We start from the raw sequence: 27,931 nt of genomic DNA on the forward strand, positions 1-27,931 counted from the left end.
TAGGGAGCTGGATCCTGGTACAGAAAAACTTGAGAACGGTCTGCTGTAGTCAACTCCCAGACCTTATTATTGGCTGAAAGAAGCACAATTCACTAAACACTTTCTAGCCCTTTTAAAGTTGACGATTTAATACAGGACACGTATGCTTCAGGGAGGAAAGTGTTGTGGGGTTTCCCTGGTTAATGGTCTTATTAGGCTGATCAGGTAAATGTCTTTGCATAATGTGCAGATTTGTCATTTATCCAGTGTCATTTGAATGTTGTCTCTAAAGGTGTTTGCACATTGACATGCATCCAAATTGCAGTGGAATGTATTAAAAATATTATACCAACTAAAATGATCATAAGCAAAATGAAACAAAAACAATTAAAACAATTTAATCATGAATCAATGAAAAAAATCATTTACATTTAAGCACTGCACAATAGCTTACATTTGTCATAACAGAATATTTTACATTTCAAGCTATCACACCCCCAGATATATTATCTCCCTACTTTCTGTGTGGAGTCTGAAATTTCAGAATCTTTGTGGATTTCTATGAAATTCCATGTTTCATGTAGCCCTAACTTCTCTGGCACACTCTGTGTCTCTGGTGAGGTGTGTTTTTTAATCCTTTTCAGATACATTGACCACTTGTCAATCAAATAGGCTATATTCTTGCTCGTAACCTCTCACACACCTATACTGTATATGGTCATTTTGCTTTATTGTTTTATGTTCAATACAAGGATATTCAAAACTGGGCACATTGAAACAGGATATGATGGGCTGAAATGTGTGTTACTGGTCAAATAGTTTGGTAAATGAGCAGAGGGAAGAATAAAATGAAAGTAAAATTAAAATAAAATGAAGGAAGAGAACATAACAGTGATTACTCATTCCAGACCTTTTTGGAACTTGTACTTTTGGATTTCCTGGCGGTCAGTGTAATTTGACTCGGCCATAAGTTTAGAAATTTGTCACATCTACCGTTCGTGGTCATAAGTTATGTAGTTCTGCGAGCTTTTTCTGTTCTAATTCTCGGATTCTTTGTTTACTTATCATACGGTTGCCCATGTTCAGCTGCGAAAAGAAAAGCTTCTGCAGGGCCACGCTGAATGCATTAATGTGACACTGTAGCCATCCACAGTGTCTGCTCAGTGCAAGAGCATTGGTTAGCGTCATTTTGCATGCACGTCAAATTGGAATAAGTCCATTTTGCACGGATTTCAAAATTTGAGGGAATACTGCCTAAAGCGATGCCTGTACTCAGGCACACAGGGTGCAGTAGTGAATGCACACGCTTGATTTTATTCAGTTATGGGCTGGAAACTCCTAGGTGGTGGCACACACTCGGTGAGATGCTGGCCGACAAGCAGATGGAAGGCGGGATCTGCAGAGGGTTCTTTTGCAAAAGTTGTCCTCCTTATCGCTGCGGTTTGTCTCTAAGGTGGTGGCCCGGAGTGGCATGGTCACTGCGCACGGAGCAGCGCGCTCTGCAGGGCCCGGTCGCGCACGAGTGGGGTACCCAAGCGCCCCGTCATCTGCAGCACTAGGGAGAACCCCTTCTGGGCCCGCGTCTGCTGCATCAACGCCATCGTCCTCATCTGCGTCAACATCTTCTTCTACGCCTACTTCGCGTAACGAGATCTTTTGATTCTGGCGGGGTGGGCAAGTTTGCTCTTTACACATCCGACCTTTGACCTCCTGGGCACCTCGCTGCCGATTGTGTGCGGCGAGGAAAGTGTGATCCTAATTTATTGCGTTTATGCAGCTTGAGGTGGGCCGAGGGCATGTTTGGAAGGGAAGAAAAGCGGAAAAGTAATGAAATTAGAGGAAACGTAGAGAGTTGTTGCTGTATCAATCAATGGCCACACAGGCATTTGTTTTTTGTTATAAAATCTTTGTGACTGTAATTTATTCTAAAATGTCACTGCAGTTCAATTTCCAATATGTGGAGAAACTATCTGCCGTTTCTCATTGCAGTTTTGTGTTGAAGCTGTAAGGACTGAACTGTTTAACATCGCTAAGGTACGTGTGGTGATGATTTCAGGGCCGTCTTAAAAACCCTGGAAACTGAGCTAACCTTAAAAGCCTGTCAGCAGCAGTGATGCAATGATAATTGTAAATGTGTGTCCTCTGAACCATGGAAAATAAAACAAAATGATAAAAAAAGTGCCGCGTGAATAAATATGTTTTAACTTTTTGGGTCATTTTTTAGTCAAAACTTCAGGTTCCAGGTCTGCAAGATCGTTAAGGTATTTTTTTTTTTGGTAAGTGTTGCCTAACAATTAATCTCCTTTTCAGATCTTTTCTCAGCCTGTTTTACACCAGCGACCCAAACTGAGTGAGCTCTCAGTCTCGGAACTAGATGTGAGACACAGCGTCGCTGAAGAGAGCTCCAGCCAGCTGGCTAAGCTGAGTTTAGAGTCAGGAGGGGGAGAGTTCAGTGTCACTGTCACAATCTGCACAGAGGATGTGTCTCCTTCCTCGGCTTTGACCTTGGCTGCTGTGCGCTCGGCTTCAGCAGCTACAATCTGCAGGGGAGTGTCCCTGAAGGCCAACATTCCCAGCATTGTATCCGACTGCTACACAACATGCAAACATTTTTCAGCTGCTCCATCATTAATGTAGAAATCTTGGCTGCAGAAATAAGCCAGCTTGTGTTTTCTCACACCCTTCCTCCCAGCAGGGCGAGTGAGAGACTTGAGTTTCAGATTGGGTTACAGGAAAAAAGATCGGCTTCGCTGCCCCTCCAGGGTTTGACCTGTGTCTAGAAAAAGGCAGCAGTTTGAAAGTCTTCCGGTTGATTCTGCTTGTTCCTCCAGCGTCGGGTGGTGCTGGGGGAATCTCACTGGGAAAAAAACGTTCTTCGTTTAACTGCAGTGTAATGTTGAACAGAAGACTTTTTTTTTCTGTTAGAAAACGTTGAATTTATAGGATTTAAATTATTAAGCAACACACCAAATTCCCCCCTCAAAGAAAACGAGTTTCCAGTTCAATGCCTTGAGACACATTAGCCAGAAGCGCAAGAAAAAAGCATCTTTATTTGATCATCGTGTTTGTTACTGTTCTTTTTTTACCCATCTCAGGGAATGTTTTCAGTTCCATCTGGGCGGTGGTGACCTTTGTGCTAAGTAGCTAGTGTCAGGTTAATTCTTCTTTCTGAAGATCATCAGGTCTTTTGACATTCCACTGTTATCTCTATCAGGCAGCTGTGCTCAAAGGTCAAGATGGGAAAAAAATAATAATTATTATTTTTCACCATCCGCACAGAAACAAACAGGTCATTTTTCTCATTCGTATAGCAGGGTAATCACTGACTTGGTAAACAGAATCCATCTGGTGTTTTCAGATGGGCAGACGTGCAACTGCTGACTCTTTGAGATTCATGTGCACAGCCCTGTAGGGAAAGCCAGGGTCCCTGTGCCCCTCGTGACAATTCGACCATTTCATTATGAATGTATTTATGTCAATCCATTGGATTTAGGGCAATTTTAGTGCCTGACACCATGAGTGCAGTTTCGGGGCCTGGAAACGATCCCGTTATTGACGTAAAGCTGCCGGATCTTCATCTCTTGCCACCTCTCTCTCTGTGTCACTTTCCAGAACCCCTCCCCCATATCTCAGTATCTCGGCCTGCGGTTCTCCCCTTTGTTCGAGATCGCGTCGGGACTCCTGTGGACACTGTACAGGATGCTGTGAGCGTGAGATAGCAGCTGAGCCTGAAACAAAGCCTTTTGATCTGGGGCGTTTGGCGTGGATTTTGGCCTCCCCTCCCCCACCCCCCACCCCCCCACCTCCCTCTCCGCAGTGGTGCAGTGTTTCCTGGCAGCCCCGCCCTCATTCTGCCCGGTCAGTGGTAAATGGGCTGGACGTACTCGGGGGGGAAGAAGCCCACCCTGCCCTGGCAGCGGCCCTTCCAGCGGCCCGAGTCGGCGCAGTCCAGGAGGTCGATGACGTCGCCGCGCAGGAAGCGCAGCTGGGACAGATGTTGGGGAGTGAAGTCGAAGAGAGCCCGAGCTTGGCGTGGTCTCTGCGGGGAGATGACAGAACAGCACCGGGGAAGGTTTAGTGATTGCGCCCACACGTGAGCAATCCCATTTAGGCGGGAAAAAAGAGGCAGATAGTTCTAACCAGACATTCAGTTTTCTGTGACACCTTCATCTGGAAGCAAAGCCTTCTCACGGCCACCTTAAACACAACATAATCTTATTTTTATGCCGGCAGTCAAAGTCTCCGAAATCCTCCGTTGCCAATACCTAGTTCGGGCGCCTGAATACTTATTGATTCTCTCATAAATTATGTGTGAACACAATCCGGCTCTGTGTGATGTTGTGCAAGGACACACAGCTGAACCAGAAAGAGAAAAATAAGCTTCTGTGCCACCATTCGGCTCTCTGTCGAGCAAGCGAGGAACTCGCAATCCGTGATGTCATTATCAGATCCCTCTTTTGCCAGCTTGGAAATGATTCAGAACTGACCAGAGTGGATGCAAGAGACGAGCAGCACAGGGTACATCAGCGTGCAGATAGAGATTCTGGTGCAGGAGGTGAGCTGGAAATTCATAACCTTTGAAAGGGTGCTCATAATTCAGCTTGAAGTGTGGAATCTAAGGCAGGCTAAAAATTGGAGCAGAGGCAGTTTTGCACAACTTTGTTTTCTGTGAGATGAGAATAATATGTGCGTTCTAAGTCCAGAGGCTTTGACGTGAAGCTGCTTCCTTCTGTTCGAAAAGGAAAGCTTGTGATACATTTAGAGTGCGCTGAAAGTTTTTAAGCTCCCAGCCCAGGGTTTCTTAACAGCACGGATCAGACTTTAATCCGGGCCAGTTTCGCGCTCCCAGTGACTCAGTAGATGTCTGGCTATCATTCCCGAGGGATAATGATCCTTCTGCCAGAGCCGGTTTCTGCCCTCCCTGTGCTAGAGGCACTCCTCTTCACTCCAGTGTGGATACAGATTACCCAGCCCCATGGGATGGAGTGCCACCTGTCTGAGGCGGCACAATGGAGAGGGCTCTGGACTCATAACTGGGGGGTTGCGGGTTCAAATCCTGGGTGAGCTACAGCTGTTGAGGGATTTTGCTGTGATTCTTTCAGTTAAGTGCCCAGTTGTTCATATAAATACAATGGTAAGCCCCTCTGGGTAAAAGCATCAGTCAAATAAAAATAAGCCAATTTCTTGCTATCATATCTTTCCCTTGCCAAGCTTGATTGCAATGCCTTTTTTCCTTATTCTTTTTAGAAGCTTTCTTTTGAAGGATGTTTCTAGTTCTCAGCAGGGTTGACCTGTCGCTGCCTTGCAATGTATTTGAGAGGCAGGTGTTGACATTCTGGATCTAAGGATAACTGATTTGCGCCCCTCGTTGCCTAGACGAGATTTTATAAGGGAGAAAAAAGGGACCACCTTTCCCACACAAGAAATCCACGAGAAATTCCAAAGCTCCAGATCAAAGAAAAAAGGCAAGTATTTTTTCGTCATGGGCTTTTTAAAAAGCAGGCACAAAACTTGGGTTGATCACCTAATCTGACAGTTTTGGTGTTTTTTTAAAATGTTGCGCAGCATGGCTGCAGTAGACATAGACAACGATCTGTTGTCTTGTGAAACAGATGTCGTGCCCTTTGAAGTCCTAGTCTGAAAAATAGCACTTCGGAGCCCGGCTCTTGTAATTGTTAGGAATGAGTTCTGTGTACATCTGCTGTGACGGAAAGAGAGACATGTGGGACTGTGCTGTGGTATTCTTTAAGTATAGCAACAGTCATAGCAACAAAGAAACCCTCAGAGACATACCACAAAAGTATAACCTGGTTATAATCCAAAATATTTCCCTTAGTGAAAAAAAGTTTTCTTTCAAAATCATGTCTTGTCCTTACATTCAATCTCTGAAGTTTCCATCAATGAGTTATTACAAGGAATCTGATTTTGGTTTTGTACCACATTGTCTTGAACAGTGAAGACAACGAAGGGGACCCGATACAGGTATTTGAAATCCTGATTCAACCCAGTAGACCTCTTCAGAACAGACGGTGAAACACGAACCAGAGGATCAAGAGGAACTTAAGGGGATGCGCATTTTTGAACTGAGAGTAGGAGGTAATTCTGTACTCTGTGTGTGGGCTGATCTTTAAAGAGCGTGCTCTCCTTTCCACACCAGCTGCAGCTGTGTTAGTGGTTTAGCAAAGTGGCAGCTGGGTAAGACCGGCACTAAACTGTGTGCCCGCTGTATGGTCAACTAGAAATACAGCTGAAATGGCCAGAATAAATAGCTACAGAAGAGCGAGATGTGGAGGGAGATGTCTGTGCCTGCTGGATGCACAACGCACACATCAGTTTCACCTCAACAGCAAAACAAAACATACGTCAGTGTTCTATTTCACATCCTCAGTTGCAGAGGTTGGTTAATGTGCCCATTTTTGCAGCAGCAGGAGTGTCTGATCCCACTTAATTGCCCTGGACAATTACCCCACATATGGTCTGAAATATCCAGCACCTTCGGTTGGCTCGTAGAACCTCAGACTGCTGTGCAATGGAAGGCTTATTTTCACCCCTACAGAGGTTTTTCAAATCTTTTAAGTCTGTATGGCAAACCTGTGGGTCTGCTGCTTCGAAGAAGAACATACTGTCATGTGTGATCATTTATTTTGGCCCCAGTTCAGGTTCTGACACTGGTTTTGAAATGCGTGTAGTATGAAACAAGCCAAGGAGGGCTGCCAGGAACAACAGGATGATTTTGTGTAGGGACTTGCAGATTGGTTAGCTAATTATAATGAAAAGGATCATGATCTTAAGATTGTTGCTTGAAAACAATTGCACAGCATGAGACCTGTTTCGCAGTGTTTAAAAGTGATTTATGGCCACTCTGGTAGCCTGCAATTATATGCTTAGCACTGAGCTATTCAGCTGACATTGCGCTTACACTAGGCTCTTTTTCAACGTTAAGACTCATACTTAAGGAAGCGAGTGGGTTAGTTCCTATTCATAGTGCAGGCACCTGTGGAGTCCAAGCGGAAACTGCCCCAGTTGCAGGTCTGCCAGCTGACCAGCCTAAGATTAAAACAGAAGGGCGAAACGGAAGTGCGATTACCCCCAGAACTCGCTCCCCGTCCCTCAGGAAAACCGTCCTCTCCTTGGCGATGCTTGTGGTCCTGTAGAATTCCACCAGCTGGTTCAGGGAGCTGAACAGCTCGTCCCAGATGAAGTACTGCCCCCCTCTGTCCTTCAGGACTTTGAAGTGCTGCACGTGGTCTCCATAGCTGGTGGACGAAAATCAACACGAGGGTCAGGAGAGCAGGAGACACTGGCTGGACCATGAATGACAGAGCAGGAGCTCTTTCTGTGCCGGTGCAACTCTGGAGTTTACATTGTTAGGAGTTCTCTCTAGGGAGTTACTGACTGGCTGGACCTACTTACGTGATACATAAGCTTTTCTTTAATTCTTACCTGGTATTAATCACCTCAAAAAGGAACAGCCAGCTTATCTAGTTATTGACTTCTACCTTCTAATGTTTACTTATTAGTTGCCTGCACTCAGCTGACACCCACAATGATCTTGGAGATTTAGAAACAATCGGGCTCTTGTTATTAAGAGTAATCAGTGTGTTCCAAAGAAAATGCTAGCATAATGGGTCATAAATGTCCCAGGATTAACTTGTATTGAGTCCCGAGAGCTCTTGAGACATACAGAGTGCGATGTGATTGCATCGTTACTGACACAGGAGAGAAGTGCCACATCCATGTTTGTTTCAGAATGTTTTTTCGTTGGACCTTTGACTCAAAACTTTGCGATTGCTGTGGATTCTCTCCTGCTCCGTAAGCACATATTCGAACACACGGTTGAATACTTCTCTTTGTCCTCCCTTGGAGAAAATGTTGTACCAGCTTGTTATGAAAAAGGCTCAGTGTCTGGCTACACTAATGTAATACAATTCCCTGTAGAAAAGTGATTGGGCGTTTCCAGCTAATAGCTCTTTTTTGAGTGTAATAATCATTTCTAGTTTGTTAAGGCTATTGGTGACACACGGTGACAGTTCTACAGGCTGTTAAAAATAGTTTTCTCAAATCCTGTAGGACTACATCTGTTTCCTAAGGCGGCACAGACCAGCTGTCCCAGTTGTACGTTCATTAAGAAGGATGTGACCTGAGACTTTTTTCATTATAATCTTAAAAGGCTGTATCAGTAAAAGTCATAAAGATAACCATGCTAGCAATAACATTACCGCAGCCTGTTCAAGAATAACCTTTGATAAAGAATTAACTTCAAAGAGCCTTGCTTTTGTTAGAACAAGTCACATCTCATGAGATTACTAGCAGTCATACCTTCCTGAGCTGTTGGATACAGTATAATACATTGGATACAGTATAAAATGTGCATGCTTTCTTCTTCATTTGACCCAGTTCCAGCACCTGTGATCGAATCATGTGCCTTTGCTCCCTCAGGTGCATGTGCTGTACACAAGGAAAAGGCTGTCTGCAGAACCTAAGTGTGAGGTGAGTTTGGACCTGCGTGTGTTGAACCAGAACACTCACTTTCAGACCTTAATTGCTAGTTTTCCTGTCCCCTCCACAGCGGTAATCTCAGGATTTCACTCAGGAAGACTCAGTGTCTCCCTCTCAACAAAGACCTATAGTGATGTAATATTTACTCTATCACGTTTCGGACTTTCACACAGCTGACTTTCTGAGACCGATGCACAGCAATGAGCTACAAACAGCAATTACTCTGCAAGATGGGGGCTACTCCCATCATGCATACACCTTGAGTGGGAAATGACAAGGATTTAGAGGGGCTTCTGTTTTTTATTTTTAAATATTTCTGCTCACAAAAGGAGAGCTGCAGTTTAATAGGTCTGCAAAGCCTCTCTGTAAGTTTAAATGGGATTTGCAGAGAGTGTGCTTTTTGTCCTTGTAACATTAACAGAAAAATATCTTTCTCCAAGGCTTGCTGACTTCCCTCTTTTGTAGGAGGTTGGGGATGAGAATAAGTGTTTTGCTCACTAAAAGCAGCTGAGTCACAACTCCAGGTCGCTGCAAAAACCACTGGAATGACCTTTGTCCTTTGACTTTTTGACCATTGCAGATGGTTGGCTTTTATGAACTGAACTGCTAACACCCAGCACAGGATGGGAGAAGGCAGGGGAGTCTGTGCTTGTTGCTCCACGTAAGTATTAAAGTTTACTTCTCATGTGAAGTCCGGCTCAGCTCATCGTGTAGTAGGACAGAGCCAGGCCTCAGTGCTGGCACAGTGGGGCAGAACATCACTCCACATGTTTTTCAAAGTCCACCCCCGCCCAGTGTGACAAGATGAGACAGGACCAACAAACGCCTGAGCTTTCGTTGGAAAGTGGGGAAAAAAGGAGGCTCAGATAAAATAAAAATCCAAAAGCTCATAGAAATTCTGTGGTTTTAGGCAGCCGGCCAAAATTACTGTCAACAAAAGAGATAAGCCACTGGTGCTGGAACAGAGTTTTTTTTACTTTTAAAACTTCACTGATAAGTGTTTTTTTTTTCAATTTGCAGAAGACGGTATTTTGCTCCTGAGGTGCATCTAATTCTGAGATAAGCTTGAGTCTTAGGATACTGAGGGACCTACTCTTTAGTACAAATTAGTGAAGTGCTGATTCTTGAATACTGCTAAGATCTGAAGAGGACTTTTATAAATCCAGAAACAAGCTATTTGTTTGGTTAGAATAGAAAGAGATAATGCAAATGAATTAATTTTAATTTTGACTTAAAACCCCAGGGGTTTTATGAGAATCTCTCTGATAAAACCAGCTATTCTTTTTTCAAAAGAATCTCTCCAGAATAAACACGGTGGTAAATTCTCTAGGTGCCCAGCTGTGAGCGTGTTAGAGCCCACCTTCATCTTGTGTGCTTTCTGCTTTTGGAAAAAAAACATGCTGTGCCTTGTGTGTTAAAACGGGTCCTGCTTCAGAACTAGAACTCTGCTATGGGCACTTCTGAGTGGAGACCTGCAGCTCCTTGTGTATTGTATTTAGTGTATTGTAAAGCAAACTGATGTTGGTGTTGGAACATAAGAAAGATTAGAACTGAGGCCCAAGTGTCCTGTTCCATTACTAGAATTAGTAGTTAAGTGATATGATCTCACCCAGCACCCATTCTTGAGAGAAGGCAGGATTTTAGCCTCAGCAACATGGGTGGGTCTTGTTCCAGACTCTTTCAACCCTTTGGGTAAAGAAGTGTCTTTTGTTCTCAGTTTTAAGTGCACTTTCACATAGTTTCTACTTTAGTTGGAGTTTCACTCCTGTTTCTGAAGAAATCCAACCCACTGGGTTTGCTTTGTTAGTGCCTTTTTTTGAATACATGAATCAGATCCCCTCATGAACAGGTAAGATTAAGGCTAAACATATTTAAATTATTGAACTATTTTAGCTGGACGTAGCGGCACTCTTTGTTTAGTTTAGTATGCAAAATCTTCTTAAACTGTAAATCCGATTTCTATAAACCATGTTGTTTCGAACCAACTAGCTGCTGATGTAAGATGAATGCAGCCTGAATAACTGGTTAGACCTCAGAAAGGGTTTTTTACACTGGTTTTCCCTGCTGTTTCAGTGGCACCTGTGTGTGTGACAATTTGAATCACACCAATTTGCACAAGATGTGCACCTGGTCTTATTTCCTAATACCTGTAGCAGCAGTATTGCTCTGCTCTATTTTGGGGGCTCAGTTTGGCTTCCCATGACTTCTGTCCTGTAAGCCTTAGCCACTGGCTCTTGCTCGCGAAGGTTAGGAGGATGTGAAAGTAGGAAGAAGAAAGGAGGGGGGTGCCAGGAGGAAGTGTGATAACAGAAAGCCCTCACATATTCCCATCCGATCTGTTGATCTGAAAATGTAACAGGGGCTCAAAGCGTACAACCTAAAAACATAAGAAAAGCTACAAATGAGAGGGGGTCATTTGGTTCCTCTAACTTACATGCTGATTAGTAGTTAATTGATCCAAGGATCACATCCAGTGGTTTCTTGGAGGACGCCATCGTATCAGCATTCAGTTCACGCTCCCACAGTTCTTTGGGTAAAGTGCCTTTTGTTCTGAATTTTAAATGCCTATTTAAAATGGAATACCAAGCCTATTTAAAGCAACGTTCCTCCCTCCAGTCTCAGGGGTATTGATTTCCAGGACTTGTCTTTCGGCATAGCAAGTCTGAGGTGTGTTTGGGTTTTCTGGCTTCTGAGTTTTGAGCTGTGTCGCTTGACAGGTCATGGTGCAGTGATGCCGTGCTGCAGTCACGGTCCTGATCGCTCATCACATGCTGAGGGATGAACGTGACTGAAGTGTAGCATGTAGTGAGTTTCTTGTGGTGACATGATTACCCAGGTCTCTTGAATTCCCCTGTGCCCTGCGGCCAGTCTCTTCCACTAAGTGGATTTGAGACTCATCAGCTTTGGTCTGTGATGGAGCTTCGAATCTCCTTTGACTTCACTACTCTGACTGCTCTCAGAGACCCATCTTTTCACCCTGATGGATTTCTCCAACATATCCACATGGATACAGCCCTTTGGCTCACGAACTTGTATCAGCAAGAAGAACGGGTTGCAATGAATGATGAAATGATTGAATGGTCAAGTAAAGGTTTATTCTATACTGAAAAGAGAAAGAAGAGAAAAGAAACACAATGTTTCAGCTGTGGAGCATTCTTTGGGGAATTATGGTGAATTTGCCTTAAACTTGTGCAATTAAATAACAAAGTTCCATATGTTATACCTCTGCTCTGTATCTGTTTCAGTAGAGCAGTATGTGATGTAACCAGCATTTCTGGTTTTCCTGATTTTCCCTCTGCACAAAGAATGGCTTGAAATGGTTTCCCAATTGTTTCACATGGGAGTCAGTCTAGTTTTCCCCTCTCTGTCCTCAGTCCTTCCAGCAGCCTGGGCGGAGGAGAATGGGAAAAGGAAAGGATGCTATCGTCTTTCTTTGGGTTCGATTTTCCTGAAGCCTGCCCGCGAAACAGAAATAAACAAACACAGAACAGCTCATAAAAGTGGCCAGCCAGTAAAAATAAAACTCCAAGCGGACTCCACCCAGCATTGCTGCAGGCTCTTTGATCACATGGGCGTTTAAACTGTAATAATAATCCACGGGCAGAGATTCCCAGACAGATATTGTCAAGAATGGCCTTGCAGCAGTTACCTTGAGGAGTGAAAGTTAATATCAGTTAGCTCAGACAGCTTACAGCTAAGGAACGAGCCAGAGGCAAGCAGAGCCAGTGAGCAAAACGCTGGGAGCAAAGAGGGGCTGTATTTTCCCTACAGTCTCACAGGCAGCTCAGGCTTTTCTCAAACTGGACAGTAGCAGGAGTGTCAATCTCCAGTCTGCCACCTAGCTCATGTTTTCAAACCTCTGATTGATTCAGGCCCCGGGATTTTAACTTTGTCCAGTCTTGCAAAATAATTAATTCTATTTAATATCTGCAAACTGTAATGTCGAGGGCAAAAGCCTGAGATGTAGAATACATATTCTTGTGGCGGTTTTAATAGCGTGCTAGCCAGTTCTCAGGATAGTAAATCTGTTTTTGGGTTCCATCATAAATGACTATAATTGCTTATAATTAATTCGAGCCTGTTAGGAAAATTAAGAAAACTGATCGGCTGTGGTTGGCCTTGATCTAGGATTTGACTGGAAGGCAAGAGATCATTCTCATCAGTCAAACATTAAGATACCCCGTAGCAGCGAAACAGGTTGTAATTTGAAGACTCGTGTATCTGTTGCCAAAATCTGAAAGATATCAATCATTTTTTTTAATGACTTTTGTTAAAATGATTACTTCATAGAAAAAAAAAAGCAAAATCATTTAGTTTAGAAAAGCACATTTGGACAATGTGGAAGAGCCAGTTTAAGGTACGATTCTATAACGACAGTCACAATACCTGAATTCGTAAGACATTGTAGTCTTTAAGGGTGCATTTATGCGTCGCCTTCATAATTAGGAGAGCTTTTGGAGAAATCACCTCGTGCCTGAAGGTTTCTGTCTTCTCTGCAGAGAGGTGGTGTTTAAATAAGAATGCTCCCATTATTCGATCTTTAATTGACATTTTAGTTTTCCGAGTGCATTATTTTCCAGAGGAGAACATGCTGTGCCAAACGTGGCTCATCTGATTTTGCATAAATGATTGATTTAATCATAGGAGCTGGTGTGTGTTTCAGGGAAATTGGTAAGCTTGGAAAAATAAAGTCCAAGATGCCAATTGGTTTAGAAAATGCATTGAACGGGAAACATTTGTCCAGGGCTAAGCGTAGTCTAAGTGTTTGCAATCTGAAATACCAGTGAGCATGAGTGGTTTTATCACAAAATGATTCTGTTTCTCACTCCATTTAAAGTGATGTCAGAGGATTTTCTTATGAAGCATCGGCCTCTTTTTATCACTGTTGTAACTGTATCTCATCTTTGTTCGTATTAGAGGAGGACATGTGCCACAGGTAACAGTTCTTCATGCTGAAGGAACATTGTTTGTATAAAAAGAAAACCAAAATCAAACGGCAAACTGAACTCTGGTTGCAGGGACCGAAAAGGGCTTTTTGTCACATGCGTGAGCATTCAAATGAATTTCGAGGAATTGGAAGTGTGTCTTTCAAAGCCTTTTAAAAGCTGACAGATTTGCATTTATTCACCGGGAGCCTTTCATTCTCTGGAACAGAATCACGGTTTGAAATAAAACGTTCTCGCAACCTTAACCATGAGAGCACCGCTCTGTTAAACGCTGTGCACCGGGAGACCCGTTTTGCACGGCCTCGTCGCAGGAGACTCACAGGATTGAGTGCTCCGATCTGACTCTGATTTGAGGCGGATGAGAAATCACCTGAGTGTAGAGACTTGAGGAGGCTGCTTCTGTGTAACTGTTGTTGTTGTCGTCGTTACACAACCTTACCCTGTGCTCTTCTGAGAATGATATGGCTTCAAGGCAAACAGGGAGAGTCTGGCGAGGCAGGGTGTGGGTTTGCAACAAATTAAACAGTTACTCCCCAAACTGGTTACAGAGCACAATGGGAGCTGGACCTGGCAGGAGGCCTGCAGAGATGTGCAACAGCACAGCCTGACTGGGAGGGCACTGCTGAGGGAGGAGTTCCTGGCAGGATGATAGGAGTTATTTTTCACTGTGCTTTGATCCCGGGCAGTTCCTGACATGTATGTTTACAGGGCATCCAGGAAAAGGGATGCCAGTTTTTAAATGATTTAGAAAAATATAGCATATTGTTAATTATTCTGTTATTATGTCTTCTTTTGCTTCTGGGCCTTGAGATGTCATTCAGCAAGTGTAGGGAGTCAAATACCCAGCCGGCTTATTTGTTACTCTATAAACTGTGACTGATTAAGCGACGAATTAATTAAAATGCCCATCAGGATTTCTGAAATGGTAAATCCAGGGTTTATTGTGAACTTGTATTTTGTATCATGCTTGGAACCTATCCTGGCTATTGAAGGTGGTGAGTCTTGATGCGCCACTTTGTGAAAATTGACTCAGGAGATTCAGAAAATGCGTTTACTGCCTAAACGCATGTCATCCAAGATTTCATGACACTGTTCGTCCTGTAAGTGAGCAGGTGGTAAACCACATGCCCAGAGTAAATCCTTGCCTGGGTCTGCACAATCAGGCCTCCTTAAAACGACACTCGAATTCAGCTGATTAAGTTATTTCTCACACTGCTGTGGGGCTGCTGGTGCAGACTGGTTGCTGCACATCAGCTAGGTGCAGCAGTTCAGCGATGGATGAACTGCGTCCAATCCTATACATGCAGCACTCTGAGAAGCAAACGGCTATAGAAATGGAGAAAAGGAGGTACTGTATTGAGATCATGTGTAATATTGTTCCGTCTATTGTAATGTGGCTTTCCAGGGAGCACAATTATCCAGACTGGACAGTCATTGCTGCAATTGCTCAGTACAATGCAGTTAAATAGAAAAAAGGACCTCCCTTGAGGTTTTTCCACTTCTGGGCAATAATTTCTTCTTCACCTCAAAGCTTGACGTTGAAGTATCCAGCATCCAAAACTCACAATGTCAAACAAGCGCGTTTTCGAGAACAAAAGCTTTTGCCTCTCAGCTGCATTGCATGGGAACTTTTGGGAGTCTAAACTGACGTAGTATCAGCAAATGCCCTAAAACGGAATTCACTCATAGAACATGTTTTTTTTTTCCCTTTCATCGCGGTGTGTCGAAATGGTTTTTGATTTAGGAGCTACGTTTCCGGATAGCTGCTGGTATGCAGGTATGACTTTCCTCGTCACAGAGCTGGGCGGACGCGGCTGGAAATTTCCTTCTTGGGCGAGGTTTTGGCTTTGCATGGAGAGCCTGGGGGCATGAGCTTGTTCTGACAGCTTCATAAAAACTTTTAGTGCTTGGCGTGCAGAAGATAAGACAGAGTGCAGTATGGGGGTTTCCATTCCAGGTCCTGGGAGGTTCACAGTCTTTGTTCCAGCTGAGCGCTGTGCTATGTTCAACGCTGAACTGACGCAATCATTACCTGGCACTCTTTGATAGTCTTCAGTTCTTAAACACGTTGGAAGTTACCTTTTAATGAGGTTGCCTTTTCAAAAGTGGCTTAAGATCTACAGCTTTTGAGTAGAGAGAGAAAAAATACCCTGCAAAGGCTCCAAAGGTTCAACTGAGGGTTCAGTTAAGTAAGGAGCTTGGCTGGAACCAAAAACAGGAGGTGTGGAATGTCCTTAGGATTGGGGGTTGGGGACCCCTGTCCTACAACTTGGTCCCGGTTTTGAACAGGGAAGTTTCAGAGAAAAAAGGAGCGGATTCAAGCTGCACTCTAGAGATGCCTCATTTCCAAGGAAACCTCAACATTCAAGCACAGCGCTGTCTGTGTATGCCTTTGCATACACAGTCCTTTCAGAAACCTGAGCCGTCTCATTAGGAAATGAACCGAAGAAAGATGAAGACTCCAGAATCACCAGCAATTCAAGAGGCAAATGAGGACATTTAAACAAGGGAAAGTATTCAAAATTGTTGGATCATAATGGAGAAGTTAGAGGAGTCCAACAAGACTGAGACCAGAAAGTGCCATATGCACCTGGAGAAGACTGTAGTACAGCCAGTAAGAGCAACTCAATGCAAGAGACCTTTCTTTCTTCAGCTGTCCAGAAAGAGAAAATCTATTGTTTTTTTTTAAGGTTTTCAAAGCAGAAAAGGGAAGGAACTCCAAAACAACAAAAAGAATCAGAACGGAAGCTTAAAATGTTCTTCTACCCTGCCACGATTTCAGACTTTAACAGACAAAGGAATGCACACAAATTCTCATCTTCCGTCACCAGGCAAAATTCCATCTTCTGGGTGGTTAGTGAGTGACTCGACTCTATGATTACCATGCGAGGTTTCCAGCTTCATTCAGTCACAGACAGTCTGCAACCAGAGCAAGACAAATGGCTTGTTTGGAGAGCATATCACTGCTGACTCAACACTGCGAATTCCTCATTCTCCCTGAATGAGCTGCTTCACAATAACCTGCTGCTCTGTGGGGCAGGACTCACACTTGTTTTACACTTCCTGACACTGGTCTGGAGATACAGATCTTTAATTTCTTTAATTTAATTCTTTAATTTAAGCATGTTTTATTGTTCGCTTGGTTGCTCCCACACGAAGGAACCTTATTTGTTTGGCGCCAACCATTTCCACAAGGAAAGACTTAAAAAATTCCCAGCACTGATGCACAATGAAAAGCCATAAAAAGATCGGCACGACCTATAAAAATAACCGCGTACTGTATGTAATGTATGCCATCTTTTCTGCAGTAGTAACCCCACGCTGGATTCCAGTTTGTGGGAGAAGCAGTGTGGTGGAAGCACAGAGGAGCATCGCTAAACATAACGAGTATGGGAAAATGTCCATTGCAATGTCTATGCACATTCACAGACATTCGTTATTAATAAAATAATAATTCCTTACTTTTCTTTAGCACTTTGATGGGTACTCCACTCAAACCGCTTACAGGTAATCCAGTTTCCCCTCCACCAGTGTGCAACCCCACCTAGTTGATGCAACAGGAGCCATAGTGTGACAGTAAGCTCACCACACAGCAGCTATCAGTAGGGAGGAGATGTATTGAAGCCAGTTCATAGATGGGAACTATTAGGAGGCCATGATTGATAAATTCCAGTGGTAAATGTGGCCAGAACACCAGGCTAATAAACCTATTCTTTTTGAGAAACTCTCTGGGGTTTTTGATGACCACGGAGAGTCAAGACCTGATTAGGACCCATACAGACTGCAGGAGTGAGCGTTCCTTACTGATCCCACTAACACCTCTTCCAGCAGCAACCTTAGTTTTTCCCAGGTGGTCTCCCATCCAGGTACTGAGCAGGCTCCCACCTGCTGAGCTTCAGTGAGTTGCCAGTTGTGAGTGGCTGGGTGATATAGCTTCTGTGGTTTAGAATTCATGGCATTTGTGCAGAGAGAACAGAGGAAAAAGGCTGGAAACCAATATCCCACATCCAATTTCTTAACTGTCTGTCCAATTTCTTTTAAATTCACAGGGATTTATGATTTAGGATTATGTCAACAGCAGTGGGGAAAAAAAACAGATTCCCACTGACAGGGATGAAGAGGGATATTCCTTTCATGAGAATTCATTTCCAATTTAAAATCTTCACGTTTTTACCTACAGATACTAAAATCTGAAACATCTTTTAGGCTCTAGTTTTGTAATGTATACAGGATTTCAGCTCATAAGGTTCTGATCGTGTGACCCCATCTATCTTGATTGTCCCATTAAATGCAAGGTAAGGTATTATTGGAATGTCTTTTTTTATTAATAAAAGAAAAGCTCATATAGGAGAAATGGGTCTTACTTCAGCTATTATAGGCACCAACAGGCTTTTTAAGAGCATGATGTCAGACATGATTAATGTTACTAAGCTCAAGATATCAGTTTTTCAAGTAAAGTCTGGAATACATGGTAGTAAAACAGGTACTGCATTAATATTATATTAATATTCAATTTGGAATTTTTTGAAAGAGATTGTGAAAAAAGGTGTAGATAGCAAGCTCTGACGTTAATTTTTTTCTGTTACTTTGTCTTTATTCACAGCACTCAGCCTCCCCAGGGGTAATTTCATATTTCCAAGGTACACTGATTCAGTTTTGCAGAAGAAGTACTGTTCAGATATATGTGTGTTTTATCAAACCACAACATAGGCTTTACTGCTCATTATTTTCAGCTAACTGACCGATTTCCTTTACTCAGAAGTGTAGGCAGTCACTGAGACAGTGTATACCACAAACCCAGACTGGAGAAAAATAGAACTTTTTAAGTGCCATAAGCACCAATACTACTCCCCCGATAAATTATAGGCATGAATCCTATTAATGGTGTAAAATAATAAAACAATCATGAAATCAGTTGAGGGAATAATTTGGTGAATAATGTCAAGTGCTGGGCTTTCTGTCCTGTTATGACCACACTGATCCAAACCTCTCTTCCAAACTGTGCTCTCACAATTTAGATCACAATACTGCACTTCTACAGTAGTTTACTATAGAAAACACAAGAGATTATTTCAATATGTCTTTTTTATAAGTGCTTGTGTTTTTAATTGGGTGTGACAATGAGTCATTGCTGTAACAGAACATCACACTTTCTGCAGTGCAGATGTAGCTAACCGCAGACTTTGAAAACTGAAAATAAACCACGTGAACAGCTAGGAGCCAAATACATTCCTTTAATCCCTTTGTTCTTATAGGATCATCTGAAATTGTATATATAGATGTCAGTTTCCTTTTTTGAAAAATAATTACATTTTCCCTTACTTTCCTTTTCACTGCTTCACAGGCATAACAGCTGCACCTACGTGTAATTTGATCTGGAATGGTTACTGTACATGCGTTTTGGTGATAGGTTTGGAGCTACGACCTTCACTCTTGTGGTAGGATTCTACGAAAAAGATTTGTGCCGGGAAGAGCAAAGATATGGGGAGCGAATACTGTAAGAAATGCGCAATGTGATCTAGTGCGCCCATAATGATGGGATTCGTTTTTTGACAGCAAGGAATTAAGTCCCCAGACAAAGAAACGTGTTTCTTGCACTGCAGAACTCCGGTGTATTGCCAGCCATCACTGAGGAATCAAAGTTGGGGATCGATTGAGAATCATGTTGCACTGATTCGATCTCTGTATTTCATGAGTGCAGACAATGGTCAAGCCTACTTCCCAATGACGGCTGTTCAGATTTGAAATCCCACGCAATGCCACAGTGAGCTTCAGTCCCTTCCTCAGTGATGGCTGGCAATAAACCGGAGTTCTGCGGTGCAAGAAACATGTTTAAATTAATTCCTTGGTGGGCGGGGCGGTGGCTCTGTGGCTAAGGATCTGGGCCTGTGGCTGGAAGGTTGCCGGTTCAAATTCTGCGGCCGGCAGGGGAATCCTACTCCGTTGGGCCCCTGAGCAAGGCCCTTAACCCCAGCTGCTCCAGGGGCGCCGTATAAATGGCTGACCCTGCGCTCTGCCCCCAAGCTTCTCTCCCTGCCTGTGTGTCTCATGGAGAGCAAGCTGGGGTATGCGAAAAGACTAATTCCTAATGCAAGGAATTGTATACGGCCAATAAAGTGATCTTATCTCTTACCTGAAGCCAACAGCAAAGAGCTAATTAACTCAAAACCCACACTGCAGAGCAAGAACAGGGCCTGACATTGCGTGCACAGCCCACCTCAGACACTGCGCATTATTCAAGGATCCACAATAGATCACCTTTTGGAATGGCCCGGAGAAAAATGGCTGACAGTGGCTCCACAGCTGCACTTGTCCTGCATCTGTCCAGCAAACCCTTACCTGACAGACAGAGAAAACTCCCCTGGCGCGCTTTCGCTCTCCCGGAGCAAGAATATGCCACAGTCCCTGTGCCGCAGCCGGCCCTCAGCAGCCTGCCTGGAGATCCGCCCCGCAAACCATCTGTTGCGACAGGGAGGCAGTCGTTAAAGGCTCAGTCATCCATTGAGAACGTACAGGAAGAAACGTTAAGAATGAGAGAAGGCCATTGTACCAGTCTAGCCCTTCTGGTAGTTGGTAGTTAACTGAACCAAGGATCTTATCCAGCTGAAAGAAGCCAAGGTATGGGCTTCATCAACATGGCTGGATAACTTGTTCCACACTCCCGCCACCCTTTTGGTAAAGAAGTGTCTTCTGTTTGAACTTGAACTTGAACTTTATTGCCATATGTAACCGGTACTGGTACAATGGAATTCTTACTTACAGAAAGTCTCTCGACTTGTAAAACAAGTGTAAAAAAACAAAACAAAGTGCAAACAGTGCATCAAGACAATATACAAACAAACAATAGACAATGTGCAAGTAAACATGCAGACAGTTTGAATGTAAACAATACAGACGTGTAAACAATGACTGGAGATGTGCAACAGATAAGAAATCATAAAGAGGTAGATGGTGATGGTGTAGGTGTGGTCCGAGGGGGATGGCTAAATGTGTTCGCCAGTCTCACTGCTTGTGGATAGAAGCTATTGTAGAATCTAGTGGTATCGTATGCTCTTATATCTCTTGCCTGAGGGCAGTGGGGTGAAGAGCTCATGCCCGGGGTGGTGACTGTCCTCTGTGATGGCCAGAATTCTACCACGGCAGCGGTCCTCATGTTTTCAGTGTCTCCCACGTAGTTTCACCTTTCGTTCTGAATGAGTTCGCTGCCGAGTCTTTGAGGGCTATGAATGCTCGCATCAGGTGCCATCATAGTCTTCTCTGCTCAGGACTTGAAAGCTTCAGTTCTATTACTCTGACAGAATAGGGCTTCCATTGAAGCCTGGGTTTGTATTTGGTTCTACGGACTGAGAAGGAATTGCTTTCTTTCAAGCAGCTGGAGCAAGGCAGGATACGCCCTGGACAGGACGCCAGTCCATCGCAGGGCACACACAAATACGGACACACACGGAGCACAATCCTGCTCTAAAAACTTCTAGGCACTAAACTAAGCTGTAACGAAAGGGTTTTGTTGCATAAAGATGTGAAAAGCTGTTTCAGACATCGCATGCACTTTCCATTACATGTGAGAAATTCTTACTCTTTTAGAATTGACATTCAAAAAACATTCAGTGTCCTGTTTCAAATCAGGGCAAACCATGTGCTGCTATCTCCTGCTAATACTATTATTCATCAGTTTGCTGGATTTCACCGAGCTGTAGTATGCATACTTCACTGAGGGATACTTACGCGTGGGGTCTTACATTGATATAGTTTTTGGGAACATAACCCTTTCTCCCCCTCAGCTCAGCTGTGTACCAGTTGGGGTCATCTTCCATGTTGGTGATCTGCAGAGACAGATAAGGTTGTGTCTTTCCAACTTTTCTATGGATCAGTTACGCATTGCATGTATAGCTTTAGACCAGCAGTCGTCACTGTGTTTCTTTCTGGCCAGTGTAAGATCAGTAAGAGGCTTTTGTTGGTGACAAACATCTACAGCACTTTCTGCAATATGTTCATGTGATATTTGATAGGATTAATGGGGTGGGGCACAGATACAGTAAAGGAACACAAACAGCACCACCTCAAATTTTTGAACGTCTTGCAAAAATGTTGAACTGTTGGCTAGAATGTTATCAACAGTTACAAGACAAAACGTTAGAAATATAGAAAAATGGGATTGAAAACAATCTGAGACACTCCTAAGTGAAGCTAGTTTACAACATAAACTATCTAAATGAAAAAGTATGTTTTATTCCCTTCATGACTTATCCAAAATTCTAACTTTATAAGGTAGAACTTTACAATGACGTCCAGCTATAAACACTGTAATAGCCTATATAGTGTAAGTCAGTTATGAACACCCCAGGGACAAGTCTAAAATACAGATTGTTTTGGTATAGATTTATAACGGCACTGTATTCAATGAATTATCCCAATTTAAAAAAAAAAGATTGACTAGATATGCTAAGGTAGAATAGTAAAGACCTAAACAATTTAGTTGACGGGAGCGTCGTTTATTTTTAATCCGCGTCGTAATGTGATAAATTAACCTGCAGGGAATTGTGAAGAGTTCAATGGAAGCACATTACTCTGAGCACTGAATGCCCACAATCACAACAAACTCTCTCATCTAGCCTATTACTCCTTATAGGCACACAGCTGTAGAACGTTGTGCCTTCCCAGGGTAGGAGCCCCTATCAGCTACAGAACAACTCCGCAAGCACAAAGATCGAAGACAGAACAGGTTAGTAGCTGAAATATTTGAATGTTTCTTTAGAGGCATAAAACAGCAAGTAAAAGTCCTTTATACACCTGTATCTATATCAATAGCTACACCTGAATGTACACATATAGACACACCTAAGCAGTACAACTTGACCTGATCTCGACATTCCCTGCCGGCTTGTTCCCAGCTTACCATGAGTACGTCTCCTTTCTGGAAGCTGAGCTCGTCTCCTTCTGTGGCTTTAAAGGTGTACAGCGCTATAGCTTCCATCCTGCCCACTGGCCATCCAGGGTGTGAGGAGCGAGAGAAAGAAGAGAGGAGAGATGGCGGACCACCACCAGCCTGAGGAGCTCAGGAGACGCCCTGAATCAATAAACGAGAGACTCAGGAGCCACCCTGTGTTGCCGACGGAGGGTCTGCGTGCGATTCTGTGTGTGTGTGTGAGGCAGGGCTGCTGGTGGCACCGCATGCTCAGGACAGCAGAGCCATGTGTGACAGAGGGAGAAAGAGAGCGAGGAGAGGAGAGAGAGAGACCGAGGCAGCTGACCTGCGCTTCCTGCCTCTTTGTCTCTCTCACTCAGGGAAGCTGGCGCTCTGAGAAACAGGAAACCAGTGCACCAAAAAAAAAAAAGGGTAAAAACAACTGCCATAGAGTCCACTCAAAAACTTCCCCTGCGCAGTGGAGCAAAGGCATTAAAGCTCGCGCATTAACTGACAGTACAAAACTGAGGGATGGGTTCAAAGTGTCCAGTAAGTGGCAAGCAGTGGTTTTATAACAGGTTAGCCCCACAGAGAAATCTCCTTGAAGCTTTATTTCGACGGCCCATTATTATGTAACAGGTAAAGGTTAATTCCAGTCCTGCGGAAGGCTGCTTCTTATAAATGTGGAATTCATCTTTACTTGTTCCTTTGCAGCCGACGCAAACTGACACAGCTTCCCGCTTGTACGTCTTCAGACTGTTCTTACAGGCCAGGTCTTCAGTGGTAGACAGTGGCACATGAGGTATTATTAATAGCAGAAATAAAAAAAGGCTTTAAAAGCCAGCCGCAGAGGAACAGAAAGGAATGAGGTTTCAATTCTTCAAGTGTGGGGTATACAAACTCATTATTAAAACAAGTATCAAAATGGAGCCCAGCCCTTGATTACACCAAACCAAACAGACTGTACACTGTATATTACGCCAGAATATTTTTTCTGGTTTTGTGAAAGCAAACACTCTAGAATCAATCTCCTCTTAGTCCATATCATGTACTGTACATGTGTCTAGATGACAGCTCTTTATGTGTCCTCTTTCTTCACCATCATAATTATATGACCATAATAATTTCCAGTAAAATAATTTAAAAAACAAAATTAGACACTAAAGGTATGTAATGGATTCATCCATGTTAAAAATGCTTTGGCTACATTAATTAGTTTTCCATTAAAAAAGAACTAATTCTTACCTTACAAAGTACACGTAACCTTTAGCCAAATAAGAGATTTTACTTTCCTGAATTAAAACCATGAAATTGAGTCGAGTGAACAGAATAAAGAGGAAGATTATTGTGTGGATTTTTAATGCGCATATTATTCATCATAGGTGTGTAACTACCCTGGAGACTCTTGAGTCTATTATCTGATTTGTAACCTAATTTCAAGGTTGCTGAATATTGCGATTCTAAAGTCACCTTAATGAATACTATTGCATAATATAATTAACCTCCCAAGCCAGGAATTAGTAGATAAGTACTAGAAGCAGCAGGTTTTAGAGAATAGCTTGCACTTGGCAAAAATCTTAAATGAAAGCTTGTCAAACATGATAAAAGCCTAAAATCCTGTGTGCATGGATAATGAACCCAATACAGAGCATTTTTCAGCAGAGTCATAACATTATAAAAAGAACATTGTATGTGGAGAAATGAAAAACTAGACAATGATAACTATCCTGAAAAAAAACCCCCATAAATTATAGTCAAGAGTTCAACAGGTAATTTAATCATTTTTATCAGTTTGTTCCCAAAAGTTAAATCAAATGTACAAAAACTCAGCTGTATTTGCAGAACGTTTCTTTGAGTTTGGTCGTTCCTTAAGTGACCATGTCTAACTGATGACTCAGATTGATTTCTTTAATAAGCTGCTTGTCATCAGAGCTAATAACAGCTCCTTTATTATTAACCCTGTTGAAGCCGGTGGGTTCCTGTGTGCTTCCACACACCAGTCAGTGGGAACGCTATGAAGTCTGCACCATGCGGGCCTTTGAACTCTCTGGTGCAGCCACTTTCTGTTTGATCTGCTACTTTTAAGGAATTCCAGCAGGGAAACTGTAAATGTGTTGTTGCAGATGAAGATGGCGATGTAATTCTGTTTCGTATGCGTGCATTAATGAAATCCCCCTGCAGTTGCCCTCACATACCCTTGTCCTTGACAGACAGGAAGAGCTTTGGATTTTTTTTTAGCAGTCACCCTCAGCTGCTAACGCAGCACAAAATGAGGACATCTTGGCCTTTCCATTTCTACAGTTAAGTGTAGCAAGATACACAGAATACAAGGTGAAGAGAAATATGAAGTAGTGTAGGACATTATCCTGTAAGCTGTGCTGTACACTCAGATGCTTCAAGGGTAAGGAAAATAAAATCATCCTGGTGCACCACTCTATTATTTACACTATCTTGATGCAAAGCATTAAAATTGAAGGGTAAAATCCATCAGTCAAGCAAGGTGTAACTGCGTGAAGTGAGATGTCTGCACCTGACAGCTGAAGACGGCTTTTTTGTGAGCATTTGGTGCTGACAGTTCTACTCTACCTGACCTGTGTGCGTCCGCCTAAAGCTTCCAATTTGATTCCTCTGATTGCAGGTCACAACTGGCATACTGTCATGAGCTGGGAGAATACTCCAGGACTGTGAAGATTAAACATTTTCCCGATGAAGGTGATTTGGAAGTCCATTGTGAAGACATGGTAAGTGAGTGCAGACCAACCCTGCACCCTGTCATTTCTCTCCGGACTTTTTAGGGGTGGAAGTGAACAACAGCAATAAGGTAGATAATTATACCATATAAGCAATTAAGGAAGTCAATTAATGGCTCTAAAAGGTCTGAAAGGTCTTTCGGTTGTGGTTTTGATGTCCTTCAGATATTGGTTTTATTCATAGAAGGGATTGTGCATGAGAGGTGTGAGAATGGTAACTGTATGAGCCACATTTGAAAAACCTGTGAACATCGCCTGTTCTACTCAAGTTATTTTTGATCGTGGTAGTGAGACCTTTACCTTTGAGGGTGTCAAAGCTGAGCAGCTCTTTAAAATAGACAATGATGTGCCCCTGCATCCTGCAGCTTTAGTACTCTTGTTCAGCACATATGGTATGTGACGTACATTCTTTTTCATGGGGAATAAAAAGGATCATTTATAATAGGATGAGGTTAGGAGGATGCACTATAATAATAATAATAATAATAATAATAATAATAATAATTGCTTACACTTATATAGCCCTTTTTCTGGACGCTCCACTCAAAACGCTTTAAAGGCAATGGGGATCCCCTCCACCACCACCAGTGTGTAGCCCCCACCTGGATGACAGCAGCCATAGTGCGCCAGAACACTCATCACACATCAGCTCTCAGTGGGGAGGAGGAGTAATGAAGCCAATTCATAGATGGGGATTATTAGGAGGCCATGATTGGTAAGAGCCAGTGGGAAATTTGGCCAGGATGCCGGGGTTACACCCCCACTCTTTTCGAGAAACGCCCTGGGATTTTCAGTGACCACAGAGAGTCAGGACCTCGGTTTTACATCTCATCCGAAGGACAGCGCCTTTTTACTGTAGAGTGTCCCTGTCACTATTCTGGGACATTAGGACCCACAAGGACCGCAGGGTGAGCGCCCCCTGCTGGCCCCACTAACACCTCTTCCAGCAGCAGCCTTAGTTTTTCCCAGGAGGTCTCCCATCCAGGTACTGACCAGGCTCACACCTGCTGAGCTCCAGTGGGCTGCCAGTGGTGAACTGCAGAGTGATATGGCTGCTGGCTAAATAATCATAATTATTTTTAAATAATAATCATAAATCATAAAGAAAAAGCAATAAATTGAAATATGAATTCATCCTGTAAGGGATTAAGCTGTTGAGGTTTTATTCATGTGATGTACTGCTGTCCCTTTTGAGACAGTCTTTGTATTGGTACCCAAAGGCACCTGTTGCACAGTGTGTTTGTTGAGGGTGTGAAGTGTACAGTATGTGTTTAAGGTGAGCCCTGTTCTAATCCGTACTGGGCACGTCTGCTGAGAGGGACTGGGAATTTTGCTAGCGTAAGACAACAGAAAAAGAAAAACGAAAAAAAAAGCCGTTAGCAAAGGCTTGGAGAGATGCGTGCGGCTTTTTTTCCCCGGAAATACCTCCGTCCGTGTCCTGATGGACTGAGGTCGCTGTCAGAGCAGCCACAAAACTCCTGCGATGGAGGGAGGCGAACTCCACAATGACAACTCTAATCTAATCAAATCTAATCAAGAAATAGGGAGGAGTGAATGGGCGGATTGGAGGATCAAATTAATCGACCTTTTGGAACACGTCGTGCAGAGTTTCTTCAGTGTTAACTACATTAGAAATACAATACAGACATACTGGGCGGAGGGCGCAAGTATTATATAAAGGTATGACAACAACATGCAAAGTGCCTTCTGGGAAACCTCAGTCTGTGTTGGCCACATGATTTGACTTATTCAGGACGGGGGACACTGGAGGGGAAGTTCTCAGGGTGCTATATTTGTCTTACAGGAACATGTGCCTCAGCACCTGGGCCTGACAACCACTGAGGCCCTGACTGTACTGCACACACAGCTGTCAGGAGCCCTGTCGGACTTCAGGAGGAAGAAAAGGACAGAGACAACCTGGGAGGCAATATTGAGAGTTCATTTCCCTTTCACTCCGTGTGCTGTGAAAACCCATTCCAAGTGAATTTCTCTTCTGTAAGGATGCATTACTCCAGAGAAATGTTGGAATGGGTTGCACAGGGAATTGTTTGCCAGATAATCCAGACCCTAAAAATGTAAAAACCCTAAAAACCAGGCTAATGCTAAATACTTTAACAACACAGCCCCATCCAAATGATACACGGAGGCTGAGTTTAGGTTATGTCCAACAAAATTAAAAAGAGTTTTTTACAGTGTCACTGGATGTGTGGTGTTTTGGTGTCAATTAATTAATTAGTTAATTAAGAGAATGACAATGTGTACATTTCCAGAAGACAATTCTTGTTGCAGAGTTCCAGGCTGAAAACTGAACAACACCAATATTCTGACAATATAGTAATGAATGTTTTGATGATGTGCCCTAAAAAATTTGCGTTGTCATAATGTTTTCATAAGTGCTGTGTTGTCACAATATTATAAGATTAGCTGGGAAGTACCTCACAGGCGTTTTAGTGCACAGTCTTGTTCTAATCTGGAATTCATTGGGCAGAGCAACACTCAAGAATTAAGCATATTAAGAGGTTTATGGAGTGTTTTTGTCACAACAAATAGGGTTTAACCTGCTTGGCTGAGAGCTAACCTCCTGGCGAGAGGATGAGGAGTGACCAAGAAGCAGCTGCAGGGGTGGAAATGCAAAAGACATACATGAGGAAGAGAGGGAGATTATGTGCTATGTTTATAGTTTTTACATGAGGAAACGAGGTCAGAATGATTACAATTCAATGATTGGCAGCTGAGGCTGATTGATCTGGCTATCATCCCTCCTGACCTCTTGTTATAAATTCCATTTAATGAAATCTAGAACTGATCAATTCCGGAATTAATTAATTCAGGAACTGATGAATTCTAGAATT

The 27,931-nt window shown here is 43.1% G+C and overlaps 2 protein-coding genes and 1 long non-coding RNA gene across 4 annotated transcripts in view; 2 read left to right on the forward strand and 1 right to left on the reverse strand.

Moving 5' to 3' along the window:
• The window catches only part of slc5a10 (solute carrier family 5 member 10), a 37,791-nt gene extending 35,927 nt beyond the window's left edge, over positions 1–1,864 (forward strand). The window contains exon 15 of the mRNA XM_069180804.1: positions 1,433–1,864. Within this exon, the coding sequence (XP_069036905.1) occupies positions 1,433–1,626 (194 nt within the window). The 3' untranslated portion in view covers positions 1,627–1,864. The remainder of the gene's footprint in view (positions 1–1,432) is intronic.
• Positions 362–22,735, reverse strand: grapa (GRB2 related adaptor protein a). 2 transcript variants are annotated; one of them, XM_015360250.2, is made up of 6 exons: positions 22,321–22,735; positions 21,150–21,247; positions 19,764–19,883; positions 7,067–7,235; positions 3,864–4,018; positions 362–3,197 (listed from the first exon to the last, which is right to left on the reverse strand). In XM_015360250.2, the coding sequence occupies exons 1-6, from the start codon at positions 22,396–22,398 to the stop codon at positions 3,158–3,160; spliced, it is 660 nt and encodes a 219-aa protein (XP_015215736.1). In that variant the 5' UTR covers positions 22,399–22,735; the 3' UTR covers positions 362–3,157. The 2 variants fall into 2 exon arrangements, with proteins under 2 accessions (XP_015215736.1, XP_006637212.1); XM_006637149.3 differs by lacking the exon at positions 362–3,197 and having other exon boundaries at positions 3,426–4,018; positions 22,321–22,731.
• Positions 5,597–27,268, forward strand: LOC138224250 (uncharacterized). The gene is made up of 5 exons (XR_011182637.1): positions 5,597–6,075; positions 8,419–8,469; positions 9,059–9,139; positions 24,968–25,070; positions 26,884–27,268. It is a non-coding gene; the product is annotated as an uncharacterized lncRNA (long non-coding RNA).
• Positions 27,269–27,931: the final 663 nt, after the last annotated feature.

This window comes from Lepisosteus oculatus, chromosome 19, assembly GCF_040954835.1.
Source record: "Lepisosteus oculatus isolate fLepOcu1 chromosome 19, fLepOcu1.hap2, whole genome shotgun sequence".
Taxonomy (NCBI): domain Eukaryota; kingdom Metazoa; phylum Chordata; class Actinopteri; order Semionotiformes; family Lepisosteidae; genus Lepisosteus; species Lepisosteus oculatus.